This window comes from Elgaria multicarinata, chromosome 5 (genome assembly GCF_023053635.1).
Source record: "Elgaria multicarinata webbii isolate HBS135686 ecotype San Diego chromosome 5, rElgMul1.1.pri, whole genome shotgun sequence".
Classification (NCBI taxonomy): Eukaryota; Metazoa; Chordata; class Lepidosauria; order Squamata; family Anguidae; genus Elgaria; species Elgaria multicarinata.
The window spans coordinates 22,421,972-22,439,022 of record NC_086175.1 but is presented as its reverse complement, the minus strand read 5'-3'; the positions used below and the strand labels follow the sequence as shown (position 1 = coordinate 22,439,022).

Sequence of the window (17,051 nt, the reverse complement as noted above, 5' to 3'; positions counted from 1 at the left end):
CCAGTTTATCACAGATCATGGGTCTATTTCTTTTCAATCTATAAAGTATTTCTAACGATCGGCACAATCAAGCCAGAGTTGAGCATTGTTAAATCCACACTGATCTTAGTGTGGGAGAGCTAAACATATGCTTTACTCTCCTATAATAGGACTTAAAATGACTTAATCTTTGCTGGATTGTGCCCAATATGTGTGGCAAAAGAGCACCCAAGGCTGCAATATTATACCCACTGACCTGGAAGCAAAAGTCATTGAACTCCTGAGACTTTCTTCTGAGTAAACAAGCAGTGTGAACATGTACTGCAAATTAAACTTGGAGCTCCATCACATCCAGCGATTTAGTGCACTCCTGCCATGCCTGGTGTGCAGATTTGCAGCACGGTACTCACATAACGCCGTGCCTCTCCTGCTGACACCCTGCCTCTTCCCCAGCATTTTCCATCTTTTCCTAGAACACCTACACTCTGGATTATTTTCCCTAAGCACTTTTAATGCGCCCTTAAGCCTCTGTGTTGTGCTGTACTCTCATGTTTTCTTTTGTTGGGGGCATGTGCTGTGATGGGAGCTTTACTGTTGGCTTGAATGGATTGCATCAGGTCCTGGCTGGAAAAAGCGATCTCTCCCAGCAGCCGGCTCGAAGCCTCAATATAAAACCCAAACCTTGCATCCCAGGCTCGAAAGTGTTTTTTTTTTAAATAAAATAAAATAAAGTCATACAACACCCAAATCTCTACAGAGACAGGATTGTACTCCCTTGATGTCCCCAAAGAGCCAGACTAAAGGGTCGTTCCATTTTTGCTGGGCAGAAAAGCGGTCTGGTTGAAGTACTCATCTGACAGGAACTGCTTGCATATGTCTTGTTATAAAAAAGGGGGGAGCAACCAATGAACTGGAGAAAGAGAAGGGGCAGGGTGGAAGAGCAAACAAGCGAAGAGAGCAGGGCCTTCCCTTCTCTCTCTGCCCCCTCTTCTCCCTCCTTCCCTTTATCTATACTGTCTCCTCTGTTTCTCTATTGTCCCCTTCCCGCTCTCTCCCGCCCCCTCTGTCTCTCTCTGCCATCCTTTCTCTCTCAGGGCTCATCTACACCAAGCAGGATATTCCACTGTGAAAGCGGTATATAAAAGGCAGGAGCCACACTACTGCTTTATAGCGGTATTGAAATGCACTGACAACTGTTGGGGCCCGTTGACACATACTGTATACTGCTTTCATACCACTTTCATAGTGTTATATCCTGCTTGGTGTAGATGTGTCCTGGGCCCCAACAGTTGTCAGTGCACTTCAGTACCACTATAAAGCAGTTGTGTAGATTCTGCAGTGTACTTCAATGCCGCTATAAAGCAGTAGTGTGGCTCCTGCCTTTTATATACCGCTTTCATAGTGGAATATCCTGCTTAGTGTAGACGAGGCCTCTGTCTCTTTATCTCTCTTTCTCTACCACCCCCTCCTCTCTCTCTCCCTCTCTCTCTTTGCCAACCCCTTCTTTCTCCCGGGCTGTGTTCAGAAGACACCTTAAAGTTAAACCATGGCTTTAACCACGGTGACAAAAAGCCTTATTCACTGTGGTTAAAGCCATGGTTGAAGGTGTCTTCTGAACACAGCCACACTCATTTTCTCCCCCTGCCTCCCTGCAGGCTGACATGGGTGTGTGTGTACCGATTACTCTTGCCAGAAGTCCAAACTGCTTGCTTGCAGGGGGGCTTTGAAATTAGTCTGACTACCTCATGAAATTAGGCCAAGGGCCATAGGTTGCCCGCCCTGTTCTAGAATGACAGTGTTATTTTATTTTCAAACATTTGCTTAGTTTTCTGTCAGATTGTCTTGGGAGAATGAGATACTTTTAATCTAACCAAACCCCCCCCCCAAAAAAAAACACCAACCCAGGAATGAGAAGAAATAGCTTTGCTCTGGATATTTTAGGTCTTGGTACTGATGTGATATTTTTGTCTGCTTTATCAACACATATACAGATGGGTATATGGGTTGCTTGCAAAATCATTGCCCTCCTCTCCCACTAGAATTTGGATGAAGCTGTCCTGAAAACACACAAAGGGCGCCATCTAGCGTTTTGCATCCACATAGTACTCAGCATTGGAAAACTCAGGGAGTGTGATTTGAAGATTCTGATTATCTTCTAGTGGCAGAGGGTAGCGTTGGGGGTGGGAGGCACAGACTTTAAATTTTAAAACAAAATCCCTACTGTGAAGTGATTTTCTCTCCAGTAACTGGAAAAGACTGGAGGGATCCGGTGGATTCCTCATGTGTGGATCTCTCTGCTATGAATAACTCAATGACCCACTCACTGCTTCCACTTTGCTAAAGAACCATTCCTGGGTTGGTTATCAAGATATGTAAACATGGAATGCTGGGTTGTTGAAAAGGAAACAACCCAGAGTTTTTTAACCCATGGTTTGTTATTGGATTAAAACTCTTACCAAGTAGTTATGTGGTGGCATTACCTATTGGAACACTTGAAGACTCACAACTAAGTGTGTAAAGCGGTCTTTCCCACTTGTTGCCCTTTAGTTGTTTTGGATTACAGTTCCAAGTGTTCATGACCATTAGCCATGTTGGCTGGGGTGGGTGGGAGCTGAAAGCACCTGGAGTGCACCAGGTTCAAGAAGGCTGGTGTAAAGTGGCTCAAAAAAACATTGCATTTCAGCAGGTAACATAATTCTATCTGTGGTGTGAGATCTATGATGTCCTTCCCTCCCTCGAGGGTAGGGTGACCATATGAAAAGGAGGACAGGGCTCCTGTATCTTTAACAGTTGCATTGAAAAGGAAATTTCAGCAGGTGTCATTTGTATATATGGGGAACCTGGTGAAATTTCCTCTCCATCACAACAGTTAAAGCTGCAGGTGCCCTGCCCTCTTTTAAATCTGGTCACGCTAGTATAGCTCCTGCAGCTTTAACTGCTGTGATGAAGAGGGAATTTCACCAGGTTCTCCATATATACAAATGACACCTGCTGGAATTCTCTTTTCTATGCAACTGTTAAAGATACAGGAGCCCTATCCTTCTTTTCATATGGTCACCCTACTCGAGGGAATCCTCACAACAAACCTGGGAGGCAGGCCAGGCTGAGAGATGACGGTCCAAGGTTATCCAGTGAGCTTGGCTGGTCCCCAGTCCTATGACCAGGGCCAGCTCAAGATGTTCTGCTGCCTGAAATGAATGACAAGATGGAAGCTGACTGGCGTGGCAGTTGAATCTTACTTCATCGCTGGTGACAGGACAGCATTCTCCACGGCACCTGAGGGTAACAAACTAGCTTCGAGTATGCAGGCCAGGCCGTGGAGAACACACAGCTCTGTCCAGGTTTTTTTTAGTGTGCAGTCGGATACAAAATGTGCAGTTGGGAGAAAATGTGCAGTTGAAAATCTGATAATGTACAGTTCAAAAAAGTGGTGCTGAAAATAAGACATGTGTTATGTGTATGTGTTTATTAAGATCTTAACAATAGACAATGTCAGGGATGGCATGTAACACAAATGCAGGTGAAAGAGCCTTTGATGGCGTGACTGATGTTGTTGGGTCCTGTGACAGTGTTGCCTGAATAGATGTGGGGGCAGAATTGGCACTTGGGTCTATTGCATGGTCTGGTCCCTCTGTCCTATGTACTGTTGCTGGTTAGCATTCGCTTCAGGTTGAGAGGTTGTCTGTAGGCCAGGTCTGGTCTGCATCCCAAGGCTTGTGAGAAGTGTCTGTGCTGATGATGGGTTGGAGTTCACTGATGGTCCGTTGCAGTAGTTTCAATTGGGGGCTGTAGCTGACAACCATTGGTGGACTTCTCTTGGTCTGTTGTCCTTCTGTATGGCCAGGTCAATCTGTCCTTAAGTTTAAGGTGCCACTAGTGTGGGCAATAATCTGTCCAGTCATGAAAGAGAAATAATGTGTTTGCCTGGGGAAGGGGGTCTGACAGGGAATTTGTGCAGCTGGAAAATTTGCTTTTTAAAAAACCGTAGCTCTGTCCTCTCACAGTGGGAAAAGTCTGGGATGAGATGCTCAGAAGGAAGTGGGGAGAGAGTGCTCCATCCACCCTAGGATTCGCAGCTTGCCTCGCTTTGCCTAATGGTAGGGCTGCCCCTGCCTAGGTCAACATTCAAGCCATGCTGGTATATTGCAGTTATGAAGTGATGAAAATAAATGTGTGAACCAGCCTGAACATTGGCTAGAAAGCTGGATACAGAATCTCCCTCCCTTCCTCGCTCTCTCTCTCTCTCTCTCTCACACACACACACACACACTCTCACTCTCACTCACACACACAGGCCATGCATCATCTTTTTGCCCTGGACTGGAAAAAATGTAAATGGACAACATGTTTTCTACTTCCTCACAGAACCCAATTTTCTTGTGAAAGTTGGCAATATTAGACAATAAGGCAAAGTAAGAGAGCAGGTAGTTGTTATAAGCTAAAAGTACTGAACAGTCTAAAACTAACCTGCTTTGCTTCAAAGAAAAATATTAGATATTTCTTTGCTTAGGGGTCATTCTCCGTGAGCCCCTGCCAAAGGAAGTGAGGCAGGTGGCTACTAGGAGGAGGGCTTTCTCTGCTGTGGCACCCTGGATGTGGAACGAGCTCCCCAGAGAGGTCCGCCTGGTGCCTACACTGTACTCCGTCGCCAGCTGAAGACCTTTTTATTTTCTCAGCATTTTAACACCTAATTTAACTTAAATTTAAACTTTGCTGCTTTAATTCCATATTTAGATTGTTGGTTGTTTTATTATGCTCTTCATGGTTTTAATTTTTGTGAACCGCCCAGAGAGCTTCGGCTATTGGGCAGTATAAAAATATAATAAATAAATAAATAAAATAATCCCCAAAACTTTGCATTACTAGTAGCACCACATCTCCTTGTAGATATTTGTTAATCAATAAATTCTATGAGCAGCACTTCCTATCATCCATCACGATGTAAAATCGTGAACTTCTACAGGAGTGTATAGTGCCCTCATGTGTGCAGTAGAAGCGTTACCATTTGCACTGACTTTGTCACAAAGCTATTAGTTTAAATGCCATGTAAAAATAAATGCTTAGCTTTAAATTTAAATGATCATGCGTCAGTTCAATTAAGATGCCTTTTAACAATGTGCTGCTTTTTATAATGTATTTGTTTTATGTTTTAATCAATTATATGTATTTTATGGTGTTTTGCATTTGTGTTGTACCCTGCCTCGATCCAGAGGGAGAGGCGGGTAACCAATAAAACTATTATTAATAATATTATTATTAATTATTATTATTATGTGCAGTCAAAGATCTACATGGACCAGAAATGTTCCTTACCACTTGGTTTTCATTCCTGGGTTACACAGAGCCACCAAAAGCAAAGTAAGAGTCCCAAATGATATGAATGCATTGCTCTATATTGAGGGCCTGTTCAGACACGCACAAAGGGTGGTGGTGGTAGATAGGGTAACCACAGAGAGGGGAGGGGTAATGGAGACATGACAAGCGGGCCCGCCACATGATCATGGAACCATGTAATGCCCTGTGGTTTCGCTACCTCCCCACTTTGTGATTAGGTCATTACCTCCACATGGTTTAACCATGCATCCCGCCATCCTCTGTGCACTGAATAGATGACCAGCAGCTGTTCCATTGGGAAAATGGGGGTGGGGGTGGAAATGGCCACTGACCATAGAAAATGTCTGTGGCAGCAAGAATGCCACCAGCAGCGGGGGTTGCTCTTGCCAGTGGACTCTATGGTTGCTGCTGGTTTCTTTTCTGGCGAAATGAGCAGAAATACCCACGGGGTTCCCATCACAAGACACGAGGACTACCATGGGAGCCTGCTAACCATCTTGCAGAAGATGGGTAGTGGGCGTGGGCACTCTGCCCATTGCAGGGAAGGAATTCTCCCACTACATGACCCACTAACCCACCATGGATCAGAGTTTTGAGCATTTCACAGTGGGTTTCCTTTTTGTTTGAACAGTCCCAAAGAGTGTTTGGTGGAAAGGGACTAACATCAAGAAGTTGAACATTTCCAGCTGCCTCACCCCCTGAAAGGGGCCCTTAATGGAGAGAGACTGTGAAATGCCAACACTTTGAGGCTTGAAGGAGGACTAGCAATCTTTATCTCTCCAGGTGAGAGCTTGGAGGAAGGATGCCACAGGTGAGAGATATGGTTGCCGGCCAGTGTTTGTAAGTTAATTGTGGAGAACCATCATGGAGCGTTATTTATCCTTGTAAAGAGTGTTTTTTATATTTCTGTCTTACGCATTATTCGTTCTCCTGTTTAGTGCTCAGTTGTTAGATTAGGTTAATTTATTTGAACTGTTTTTTGTGGGGACATTATACGTATTGATATTTCTATTACAATTATCTGCCAGCATTATGTTTATCTGTAATTATTTCTATTGTAGTTTCAAAATATTGTTGTATTTACTGCTATTCATTGGTTGTGAGCTGTTTGGGGCACAATTTTGTGGAAAAGCAGAATATAAATGAGAACGGGTGTATTTTCTTTTATGGTCTTTTTTTGTATTTGCTTCTTACATTTTTATGGTTCTGTAATTTGATTTTGAACGTGCTGTCTTCTCTGTACACACACTTAACCATGTGCAGATGATAATTTTGTTCTGCACCTTTGGCCCATTCCCAATGTCTTTTTGTGATTTAATTAACTAATTAATTTGCATCCTGCTTTTCTACCAAAAAATGGAAGTCAAAGGTAGCAATTTGTTATATTTATTTATTTATTTATTTACTTATTACATTTCTATACCGCCCAATAGCCGGAGCTCTCTATTTTCATTATTGGTTTTAGTCTTTTTTAAAGATTGTCTTGGAGCTAGAGCAGGGCTTTCTCAACGGTGGCGCCTTATTTGTGGCATTTATTATTATTTATTTATTTAATTGATTTACAACATTTCTATACCGCTCCACATCTAAGACAGATTTCAGAGTGGTGAGCATAAGGGTAAAACATTAAAAAAGATAAAAGATAAAAAGATTAAAACACCTTATTAAAATTGTCCTTTTAAAACTGTACCAATAAAATACCAATAAAATCCATAGCTAATATAGCTAGTGACCAGATACAAAAGTGGGCAGGGCTCCTGCAGCTTTAAATGTTGTGATGAAGAGGCATTTTCACCAGGTGCTGCATGCAGAGAAATGACACCCACTGAAATTCCCTTTTCTATACAACTGTTAAAGATACAGGATCCCTGTCCTCCTTTCCATATGGTCACCCTAGGAATGTGTAATGTGCTCCAACAGTGCACTTTAATACCACTATAAAGCAGTAGTGTAGATTTAACCCAGGGGTAGTAATGCAGGTACCACTGACCCAGTTTAAAATGAGAAGCTGGACATGGATAAGAATCCCCCACCCCCCAAATTCCATATATCTGATGCTGTGCTTAAACATGGGCCAGATCTACACCAAGCAGGATATGACGCTTTGAAAATGGTTTGAAAACGGTACATGTAGTGTGTCCTGGGCCCGAACAGTTGTCACCACTGTTATAAACCGTCTTAAAGCAGTAGTGTAAATCCTGCCCAGGTCTCAAGAGTCTCAGCCGCTTTAAAAATGGTGTGAGGAGAGGGGAAGTAAAGAGCCTCCAACTTGTAACAGAGTAAAATGCGCAAGAGGTACATAATAAAATGGACTCCTGGAGATGAGGCACTAGATGTGGGTCCTGAAAGAAAAGGTTGCAGCGTGATGTGCTTCTTTTCAGGAAGCAGGCCAGCCATGCCTTAATTCAGAAGACTGCATTCTTTTCCCCCAGCCCATTTTTCAGGTCCCCACATGACACAGAATCTCAGCATTTTGTGGCTGCTCAGCATACTCATTTCTCATTGGACTATTTTTGTACTTCCGCAGTCCTGGGTTTCTGATACCCCCCCCTTTTGCATAAATAGTGCCATTTCAATTACATTAGGATCAACGTTCAAAGAATGACTGCTATTAGTACAGATAACACAGGAGGTCAGCTGATGAACTTAAGAGGGCTGCTGCCTCTTAACATAGTGTCAAATTATCCTGATCAACGTTTGTTTACTCCACCAACAGGATTCTACTAAGGAAATAAAAGCTGTGTGAAGACAAGAAAGAACACAGATTCTCTACTTCTATCGCACAGCCAAGAAGAGCATGATATTGCTGAAATAGATTTCTTTATTTCTGAAACTTTCCATATCAGCAGAATACAAGTTGTGATCAAGTATTAAAATCATATTCCATAGTAAGAAAGCATTGATTAGTGCAATTGGAGGCATTTTGTTTTTGTAAAAGGTCTATCAAAAAAGTTTTGCTTCCATGAAAACTCATTCATTTTCACCATACACAATTGTTCATAAAACAATGCAATTTTATTCTTTGTTATAAAGTACGAAACCCGACTGTTTAAGAGATCACTGCAACTTTTAAGTGCAATGTAATTTATGCCCTCTTTATAAATACAATACCACCATGGTAATAAATTAATACTGGAACAAGGACATGAGAGAACAAGATTCACGTTGACCCAAAGGCCTGGCAGTTTAGGGAATACTTTTTTTAGTGTGTGATATCGCAACGTAAGCATACAATGCAGCTGTCATATTACTGACCATAGTCCTGAGATACCTAGGAGTAGGTTCAGAACTTGACTGAATCCAGAACTCTGCTTCTCCTCCATGTCCTCCCCCAAAAAACAGGTGTTTGGTAATATCACTCATATTCTTACTGGAGCTGGAAATGGGTTGGAACAGAAACAGAAACCACCCATATTTCCTCATGCCTCTAGAGAAATGCATGTAGATGTCTGCTTCCATGAGTAGATAGCCCTAACTGGTTTGGGGGCAGATATGCTTAAGATGTATTCCCATCAGGTGCCGAAAAAATTACCTTACCATTAAAAGGAGGGGGAAGAGAATAAAGAATTATGGCACACATACAAAATATTGTAATACTCTATGGCCTGGTTCAGACAACACGCTAAACCATGCTGCTTAACCACAAAATGGTTAATGGAATGCATTATGCATTTCCATTAACCATTTTGTGGTTAAGCAGCATGGTTTAGCGCATTGTCTGAACCAGGCCTGTGATTCAAGCAAATGTAAAAATGCATTAAGTGCAAAAATATGCCCCCCTTGGAAAGTCTACAAAAGAAAAATGGAAGCAGGTAGTATGAGAATCTATTTTGTAAATTTGCAAGAGAACACATTAAAATGAGAGAGAGAGAGAAACTTTAAAAGTTCTGAACATTTGATTATGACAAAGTATTCAGAAGTCACATTTTGGCTCCCCCGAGCGGGATAATTTGGGTTCTTTGTGCATGTATTTAAAAACTCTAAATAAGACCGCTGCCACATTAACAATACTGCCGTTCCCCCCCCTCCCCCGGAAAACAACTAAGTGCAATATGTTTAGTGACCAATGGTAATGACAGAAGAGTAAGAAACAGTGCCATATTACCCATCCACCCTTCCACAGTTATAGTTACCCAGCCAGCTGGGTAGGTGGATCTGCATTATTTCTTGTACGTAGTTCTGGTCAACATCCAGCATCAGTAACAGCCGTCTCTCCAGTTGCCATCCCGTAGAGTACTAAGCGAGGAAAGAGGCTTTGGTGGCTGGAGAAAACTGTGTCAAGAAACAAGCCAGATGTCAGGGAAGCATAGAAGAAGATACTGAGAAGAATGCAGAATACATTCTACAGCATTTAACAATGTTGTTTGTTTTTAATGGACCCCAGAACTGTTGTTTTTAAATGGATATTGTTGTTTTTATACTGTTTTTATGTTTTTAAATTTTGTATACTTTTTTTTAATGTTTACCATTTTTAACTGTTGTAAACCGCCCAGAGAGCTTTGGCTGTGGGGCAATATATAAATGTAATAAATAAATAAATAAATAAATAAATACTCTGTAGACACATGATGAGTACGGAAGGTATTATTGCACTCAACAACAACAACAACTCCTAGTGTTACCGATCAAAAGACACTGTGCTTTAATTCCATCTTTCCCTCCTTAGTGGGTTTTTTTGGGGGGAGGGGGGAGAGAAAAAGACAGAAGAAGTATTGGGAAAACACCAAAAGGTACAAGTGGTAGACAGACCTATCGGCCTCCTGTCAGATTCCGGATAAAATTGGAAACACCCTGAGATTGAAAAGAAGCCTTTGCCAAGGTTAGGTCTGAACATATTCACATGTAGGAAATGTTAAAAGCGCCCTTATTCCAATTCAAAGCATCGTTCCATCTCGTTTAGTATTGTTTCCGCTGACGCGCAGCAGCTCACCAGGTTTCATACAGGGGATTTCTCCAGGTGTAGTTAGAGATGTTGGGGACTGAATCGTGGCCCTTCCCCTTCCTGAGTGACCTTTTTTTATATATGCTATTTTTATTGATTTTCAAGTAAAGACAAATACAATAAACACACAGAGTAAAAGAAAACACTCAACAACAATATAAATGTTCCCACAGCACCACTATAAAAAAGCATGGGTGTTCATTCCTTCAATAAGCACTTGGTACAGAAAAAGATGCAGGTTAAGTTAGAACCTCTGACCAAAAGGGTTCCTGAGTCATTGGGGGTCTAGGTTCGCCAGGATTCATATTAATAAATGTGAAAAAGTCCAACCAGTTTTCCACAAATGTGTCTGATGTTATTTTTCCTCTTGCTAGCCAGCTATGTTGTGTCAACTTATCATTTAAAGCTAGTTTCCAAATCTTATCAAACCAGCGTTGATGGTCAAAAGGTCTGTCGCTTTTCGAAAATTGGGCAATTTCCCACCTGGCTGCAACCAGCAAATGGGTGACCAAGGCTTTTGGGAATAATGTTTCTATTGGCATTCCACATTACAAAGTGAGCATGGGCTGAGGGGGCAGCAACATTCTGCCCACTGACTCCCTTCCATGCAAGCTGAAACGTAGGTAAAGGTTGTCGAACTCTCTCCTCTCTGTAAGAACAGCTATCTGTTCTGCCCCTTTCTCATTCTGCACCTCAGCTTTGACAGCGCTGGGTTGGGTGAATTGAAGAGCCTGCATTTCAAAGCCCCTTTTCCTGGACTATACCATTTCAGGTAATGCAGAAGTGCATGACTGAAATATATATATATATATCTGCAAATAGAAAAATGAGATGTCAGAAAGAAGGTTTCTAGCCCTGCTGGTTTCCTGGGCACAGGGATATATTCTTTTTCATGGGATAAAATACAAACATGTACTACCCCATCCCGCAGTCTGAAATGGTACAATTCAACTATGGTTTTTGTCTAGTTTAGGTCTCTGGATGAGTAGTTGAGGTACATATGAAGTAGCGGTGTGCATGGACCGGCCGCCCCGCCCCGCGGGCCGATCCGAAAATTTCAGGTCGGCCCTCTCCGCGCCGCTCCGCCCATACTCCGCTCCTCTTCGCCGTGGAGCTCCGGCTCCGAATCGGAGCTCCGCAGTGGAGGGGAGTGGCGCCAGGTAAGGCCGGGAGAGGAGGGCGGGAGGTTTACCGGGCCCTGCCGCCATCGCCGCCCGTGCGGCGATGGCGGCAGAGCCCGGTAAGGGACCAAGGGGGAGGGGGGCCTTACCTGCCTCCGTCCGCGGTCCGTCGGCGTCTTCAATTGAGCCCGCGGTTCAATTGAAGACGCCGACGGACCGCAGATGGAGGCAGGTAAGGGAGAGGAGGGTGGGGGGGTTACCGGGCCCTGCCGCTGTCGCCGTATGGGCGACAGCGACAGCGGCAGGGCCCAGTAAACCCCACTTACCTTTCCAGCGGAGCTCCGGATCGAGGCGAAGGATCCGCCTTCACCTCGATCCTCTTCGCCATGCTCCACCGGCCCCCCAATCCTCTTCGCCTCTGCCTTAAGAGCAGGCGAAGCCCCCCGCTCCGCTTCTAATTCGCCGGTCAGATTAGAAGCGGAGCACATCCCTAATATGAAGGAAGGCTCTCCACAAGCAACTCTGGCATTCACACTGGGAAGGGGGAGATGGTAGTTAAAAGAGCGCTTTGGTTGTGTCGCAGCTTCCATGGGAGAAAGCAGCTGATTGTCTCTGGAGAGCCAGGAAGGATTTCACTGGGGCCGAAAGGCTTTGCTGAGAACCAGCTAGGAAGCCCCTGGGAGCTGGACTGAGCCCCTGAGCTGGTAATAAAGTCCATCCTAATAAAGAACAGAATCCACAACGTCCCTTCTAAATTCCATAGGCTACACATGCAAAACACCAACAAAATGGCAAAATGCGAATTTAGGAAAGACCACTGGTTTACACTTTGTTGAAAAATTCATTTCCTTTGCATGTGGCAACTTTTCTCCTTGTCTTCAGAGGAATGAAAACGTAAGCAGCATTCATCTGGAACTTCCTCCGCTATCTCTGCAAAGCTCCAAAAGAAGCTCTAGCTATTTAATACTATATATAAAAAGGAGGATACACATTCATCTGTGTTGAAGGCAAATGTTTAAATGTCCTCTTCTGATGCTTCCTCAAACATTGGACAACTTCTCCCAGGCATTTTAACAGCATTTAACAATGTTAAGTTTGTTTTTAATGGACCCCAGAATTGTTGTTTTTAAATGGATACTGTTGTTTTTATACTGTTTTTTATGTTTTTGATGGTTTTTTAATACTTTTGTTTATGTTTTTGATGGTTTTGTATACTTTTAATGTTTACTATTTTTAATTGTTGTAAACCACCCAGAGAGCTTCAGCTGTGGAGCGGTATATAAATGTAATAAATAAATAAATAAATGAATAAGTCTTCTGACTATCCCTTGTTCGGATCTGGAATAGGTCCCAAATAGTTATCTAAGCCAGCCTTCTGCAACCTGTTGCCTTCCAGATGTTTTGGACTGCAATTCCCATAATCCATGACTATTAGCCATGCTGTCTGGAGCTGATGGGAATTGAGGTCCAAAATATCAGGATGGGGAAGGCTGATTTAAGCAGAGGCCGGTCACTGCAGATTGCATTGTAAATCCTGCATTGAGCAAGGAGTTGGTCTAGAAGAACTACAAGGGCCCCTTCTTATGGAAATCCCTGCTGCTGAGGGTCAGGCCAACGTTTTATTGTTTTCAGCACCTCCTGAAAATGTTATTGTTCCAAGAAGCTTTGCAGAATGACCAGCTGTGGTTCGATCTGTACCTGCTCTTTTAAAATGTAATTTTGAATGATGTTTTTATTCTGTTTTTATTCTTTTATCACGATTGTTTGCCACACTGAAATTCTTGGATAGGGAGCAGTATATAAACATTGTAAATAAATAAAAAAGGTCCCTACCAATACTAAAACTCTATGATTCTTCTATTCAGGGCTATTTTATAAATAACAACTGCTCAGCTCCTTCATCCAAGTTGTCTTATGTGGGGCATTTGTGTCCCGAGCTGCCTCTGCTGCTATTTTCTCTTCCATTTCATTCTACAGTAACACCTTTTGGAAACCTTGCCTGATTTCTCCTCATTTCCAATCCCCCAGGACAAGGTTTTCTAAACTGCATTCCTAGAAACCCTGGGGATAACAGAACAGCAGAATTCTTGCAGAAAGTTTGCCTTCCACTGCAGATCTTTCGTTTGCTTATGAAAACGTTTTCTATCGCCACTTTCTGTTTCAAACTGAAAGGCCCAGGATAGCTAAACACATGGCATGTGGCTGCAGAGTGGAGCTGGACATGCTCAAGGACACAGTTTCTGTTGCTACGTGCTGAAAGCTCCACAGGTCTGGCGAGTGTAAGCGCACACCCTAGAATGCACTCCAGGGATTCCGGCTAAAACACTGACCTACTTTGGAAGACAAAATGAATGTGGTGATGCCTCCACGGGTAAGATGTTTGAAAGCCTCTACCCCAGGACAGGGGTGGACAAAAGTTGATCTCCAGATGTTTGGGACTAACTCCTAGGATTCCTGACTATTGGCCATGTTGGCAGGGGCTTCTGGGAGTTGAAGTCCAAAACACTTGGATTTCTCCCTTCTGCCCACCTCTGCCCTAGGACACGCTGCATTCCATTTCCCATGCTGGGTCAGGACTCAGGAGCTGCCGGATCTGTGTGCAAACCACTGAACTGCAGGTGGCAGCTTCTCAGTGAAGTCCCTTCAGGCCCTGGACTGACTCCACCCATGCAGACTGGATCCTGTTGGACAGGAAGAAGTATAAGAAGGGTTCCTGTTCAAGTTATTATTTTTATTATTATTTATTTCATTTCTATACCACCCAATAGCCCAAGCCCTCTGGGTGGTTCACAAGAATCCAAGTTCAGGCTTGCTGGTCCCATGGCTCCTGATTCCACCCTCACCGTAGATTGCTACCCATGGCCCAGCCCTGTCCACTGGGCATTTAAGAGCTGCTTCACACACGATGGGAAAGAGGAGCAGAGCCAGATTTAAGACAGGGCATCCAATTCACTGGCTGGGAACTGGGTTGCGGTGACAGGCATTATCATAGGCTATCTATTCAACAGTCCATTCAATAGCTGAAACAACTAGTACAAACCTTTCGTCTTCATTGATAATGCTAAGAGGCATGATCATTGCTGTGTTAACATTTGCTTTTTTAAAATGTTGTGTAAACTGATCACACAAGCGTGTGTTCAAATGAAGCAAGTGGCCAACATCAGATCTGTATGTGCAAATTTATCATCTGGTATTATAGGGACAAATCATGCATGCAACCCGGGCATCAGAAGTTATGGAATGGGCTACAGATTAATCATCATCATCATCATCAAGTGGGGAAGGGGCACCAAAGATTCTTCTCACCTGGAGGGTCATTTGGCCAAGGGCAAGCCCTAAATAAAAGTAAATATGTTTTTTAAAATGGCACACACACAGGGAGATTGGATCAATCAGCAGCTTTCTCTGGTAAATGGACACATATTTCAGAATACATAATAAGTCTCCTTCACAGAAGTTTTTAGCATTTACATGCTCAAGACAAAATGTGTGAAGTGCTGCCAAGACCAGAAAGGCTTTCTTTCCTTAACAGCTGTGAGCAAGCAAAATTCTTTCCTGAACATCAAGGAGTTTCAAATTCACATTCCAGGAGCCGCTTTTCCTCCAGATTTTATGGACTTCAACTCCCATCAGCCCTAAACCCAGGATGTCCAAATGTCAGGAATCTTGGGAATTTCAGTCCAAAACATTTGGAGGACACCAGCCTGTTTTAGGGGGACAATAGTTTTAGAGGGACTGTAGGCTGTTCTGGAATCAGGGAGTGATCTGGAATCAGGAGTGAGCAGTGAAGTAGCCAAGTTTGCAGATGACACCACATTATTTAGGGTAGTTAAAACAAAAACAAAAAAAGAATTGTGAGGAGCTCCAAAAGGATCTCTGCAAACTGGGAGAATAGGCATCTAAATGGCAAATGCAGTTCATTGTAAGAAAGTGTAAAGTGATGCACGTTGGGGAAAAACAATCCCAACTTCAAATATAACCTGATGGGATCTGAGCTAGCAATGACCGACCAAGAAAGATCTTGGTGTTGTAGTGGACAGTTTTATGAAAAAGTCAATCCAGTGTGTAAAAAAAGGCAATATCCATGTTAGGCACAATTAGAAAGGGAATTGAGAATAAAAGTGCCAGTATAAAACTGCCTTTATACAAATCTATGGCGTGACCACACTTGGAATACTGTGCACAGTTCTAGTACCATGCTTTAAAAAAGATATTGTAGAGTTGGAAAAGGTGCAGAAAAGGACAATTAAATGAAGAAGGGGGTGGAGCATCTCCCCTATGAGGGAAGGTTAAAACAGTTGGGATTGTTTAGTTTGGAAAAAAGAAGGGTAAGGGAAGACATGATAGAGGTCTAAAAAATTATGCGTTGTGTGGAGAATCAGCTTCATATGGTGATTCTGGAGAGTCATTTTTCTCCCTCTCTCAGAATACCAGAATCCAATGGGGTCACATTCCATGAAGCTGCTTAGTGGAAACTTGAGGACAGATAAAAGGAAATACTTCTTCACACAGCACTATGGAATTCGCTGCCACAAGATGTAGTGATGGCCACCAATTTGGATGGCTCTAAAAGGGGATTAGATAAATGCCTGGAGGAGAAGGCTATCACTGGCTACTAGTCCTGATAGCTATTTGCTACCTCCAATAGCAGTGGCAGCAAACCTATGTACACGAATTGCTGGTGAGAAGGTGCTGTTGCACATGTGTCCTGCTTGTGGGTTCCTGGTCAACAGCTGGGTAGCCACTGTGTGAATGGAGCGCTGGACTATAGCTCAGTGGTAGAACACATGCTTCGTATACAGAAGTTCCCAGGTTTAATTCCTGGCATCTCTAGTTAAAAGGTCCAAGGAGTGTGTTCCAATGATTTTGCAGATTTCAAGACAGCACTCTAGGATAGAAGTGAGTGTGCTGTGCCCCAGAAAACTGAGCATTTTCCTTTGTCCTTTAGGCTACTATTGAAAAAAAGATTTAGTTAATTTCCCTGATCAAGAGCTAAACCATTTTGACTGTAATCTGGGCACACAGTCAAGCTGTTCAAATCCTACTGAAAGCAATGGTACTTTTTAAGCAGCCCAAGGGTGTGCAGGAGTGTAGCCTTCGTGTTTAACCTTTAATTACAGGAATCTAACTTCTAGCCACACTTCATTACAAAACTATCAACACAATTAAAATGGCTGTCGAATTATTAGATGGCTCTTGGCTTAATGAAAGTGATCACTTAATCAAGGTTCTCTCCAAGGGGAAAAAAATCGCACTGCAGGAGCTGACAGTGCACCAGCTGCTCATTTAAATGGATCCAGAGCTGGTCTGCATGAATTGTGACCTACAAAACTAGACACACTTCTCGTCAGCCATAGGATGCTGCCTTACGCCAAGGCAGAACATTGTCTACTGAGCTCAGCGTTGCCTTCTCCGGGTCTTGGGCAGAGGGCTTTCCCATCACCCGCTCCTCGATCCTTTTCAACTGGAGATGCCAGGAATTGAACTTGGGACCTTTGGCATGCAAAGCATGTGCTCTACTACTCAGCCAGGGCCTCTCTCCAACAGTAGGGCCCCATATGATGGCCATCTATGGGGATCTGGCAGGAATCTAATCAAACAATATTTGCTGCTGGGAGTGATTAAGTGCCTAGCAGGCCGCAGTCAATGACTGGATGCTGCATTCTGCTTGGAAG

The 17,051-nt window shown here is 43.2% G+C and overlaps 1 protein-coding gene across 3 annotated transcripts in view; it reads right to left on the bottom strand.

The window, feature by feature from the left end:
• Positions 1 to 9,048: 9,048 nt before the first annotated feature.
• SLAIN1 (SLAIN motif family member 1) overlaps positions 9,049 to 17,051 on the bottom strand; it is a 44,789-nt gene continuing 36,786 nt past the window's right edge. For all 3 annotated transcript variants that reach the window (XM_063127437.1, XM_063127438.1, XM_063127439.1), the window contains one exon: positions 9,049 to 9,585. In XM_063127437.1, coding sequence (XP_062983507.1) covers positions 9,510 to 9,585 — 76 coding nt within the window. In that variant the 3' untranslated portion in view covers positions 9,049 to 9,509. The remainder of the gene's footprint in view (positions 9,586 to 17,051) is intronic.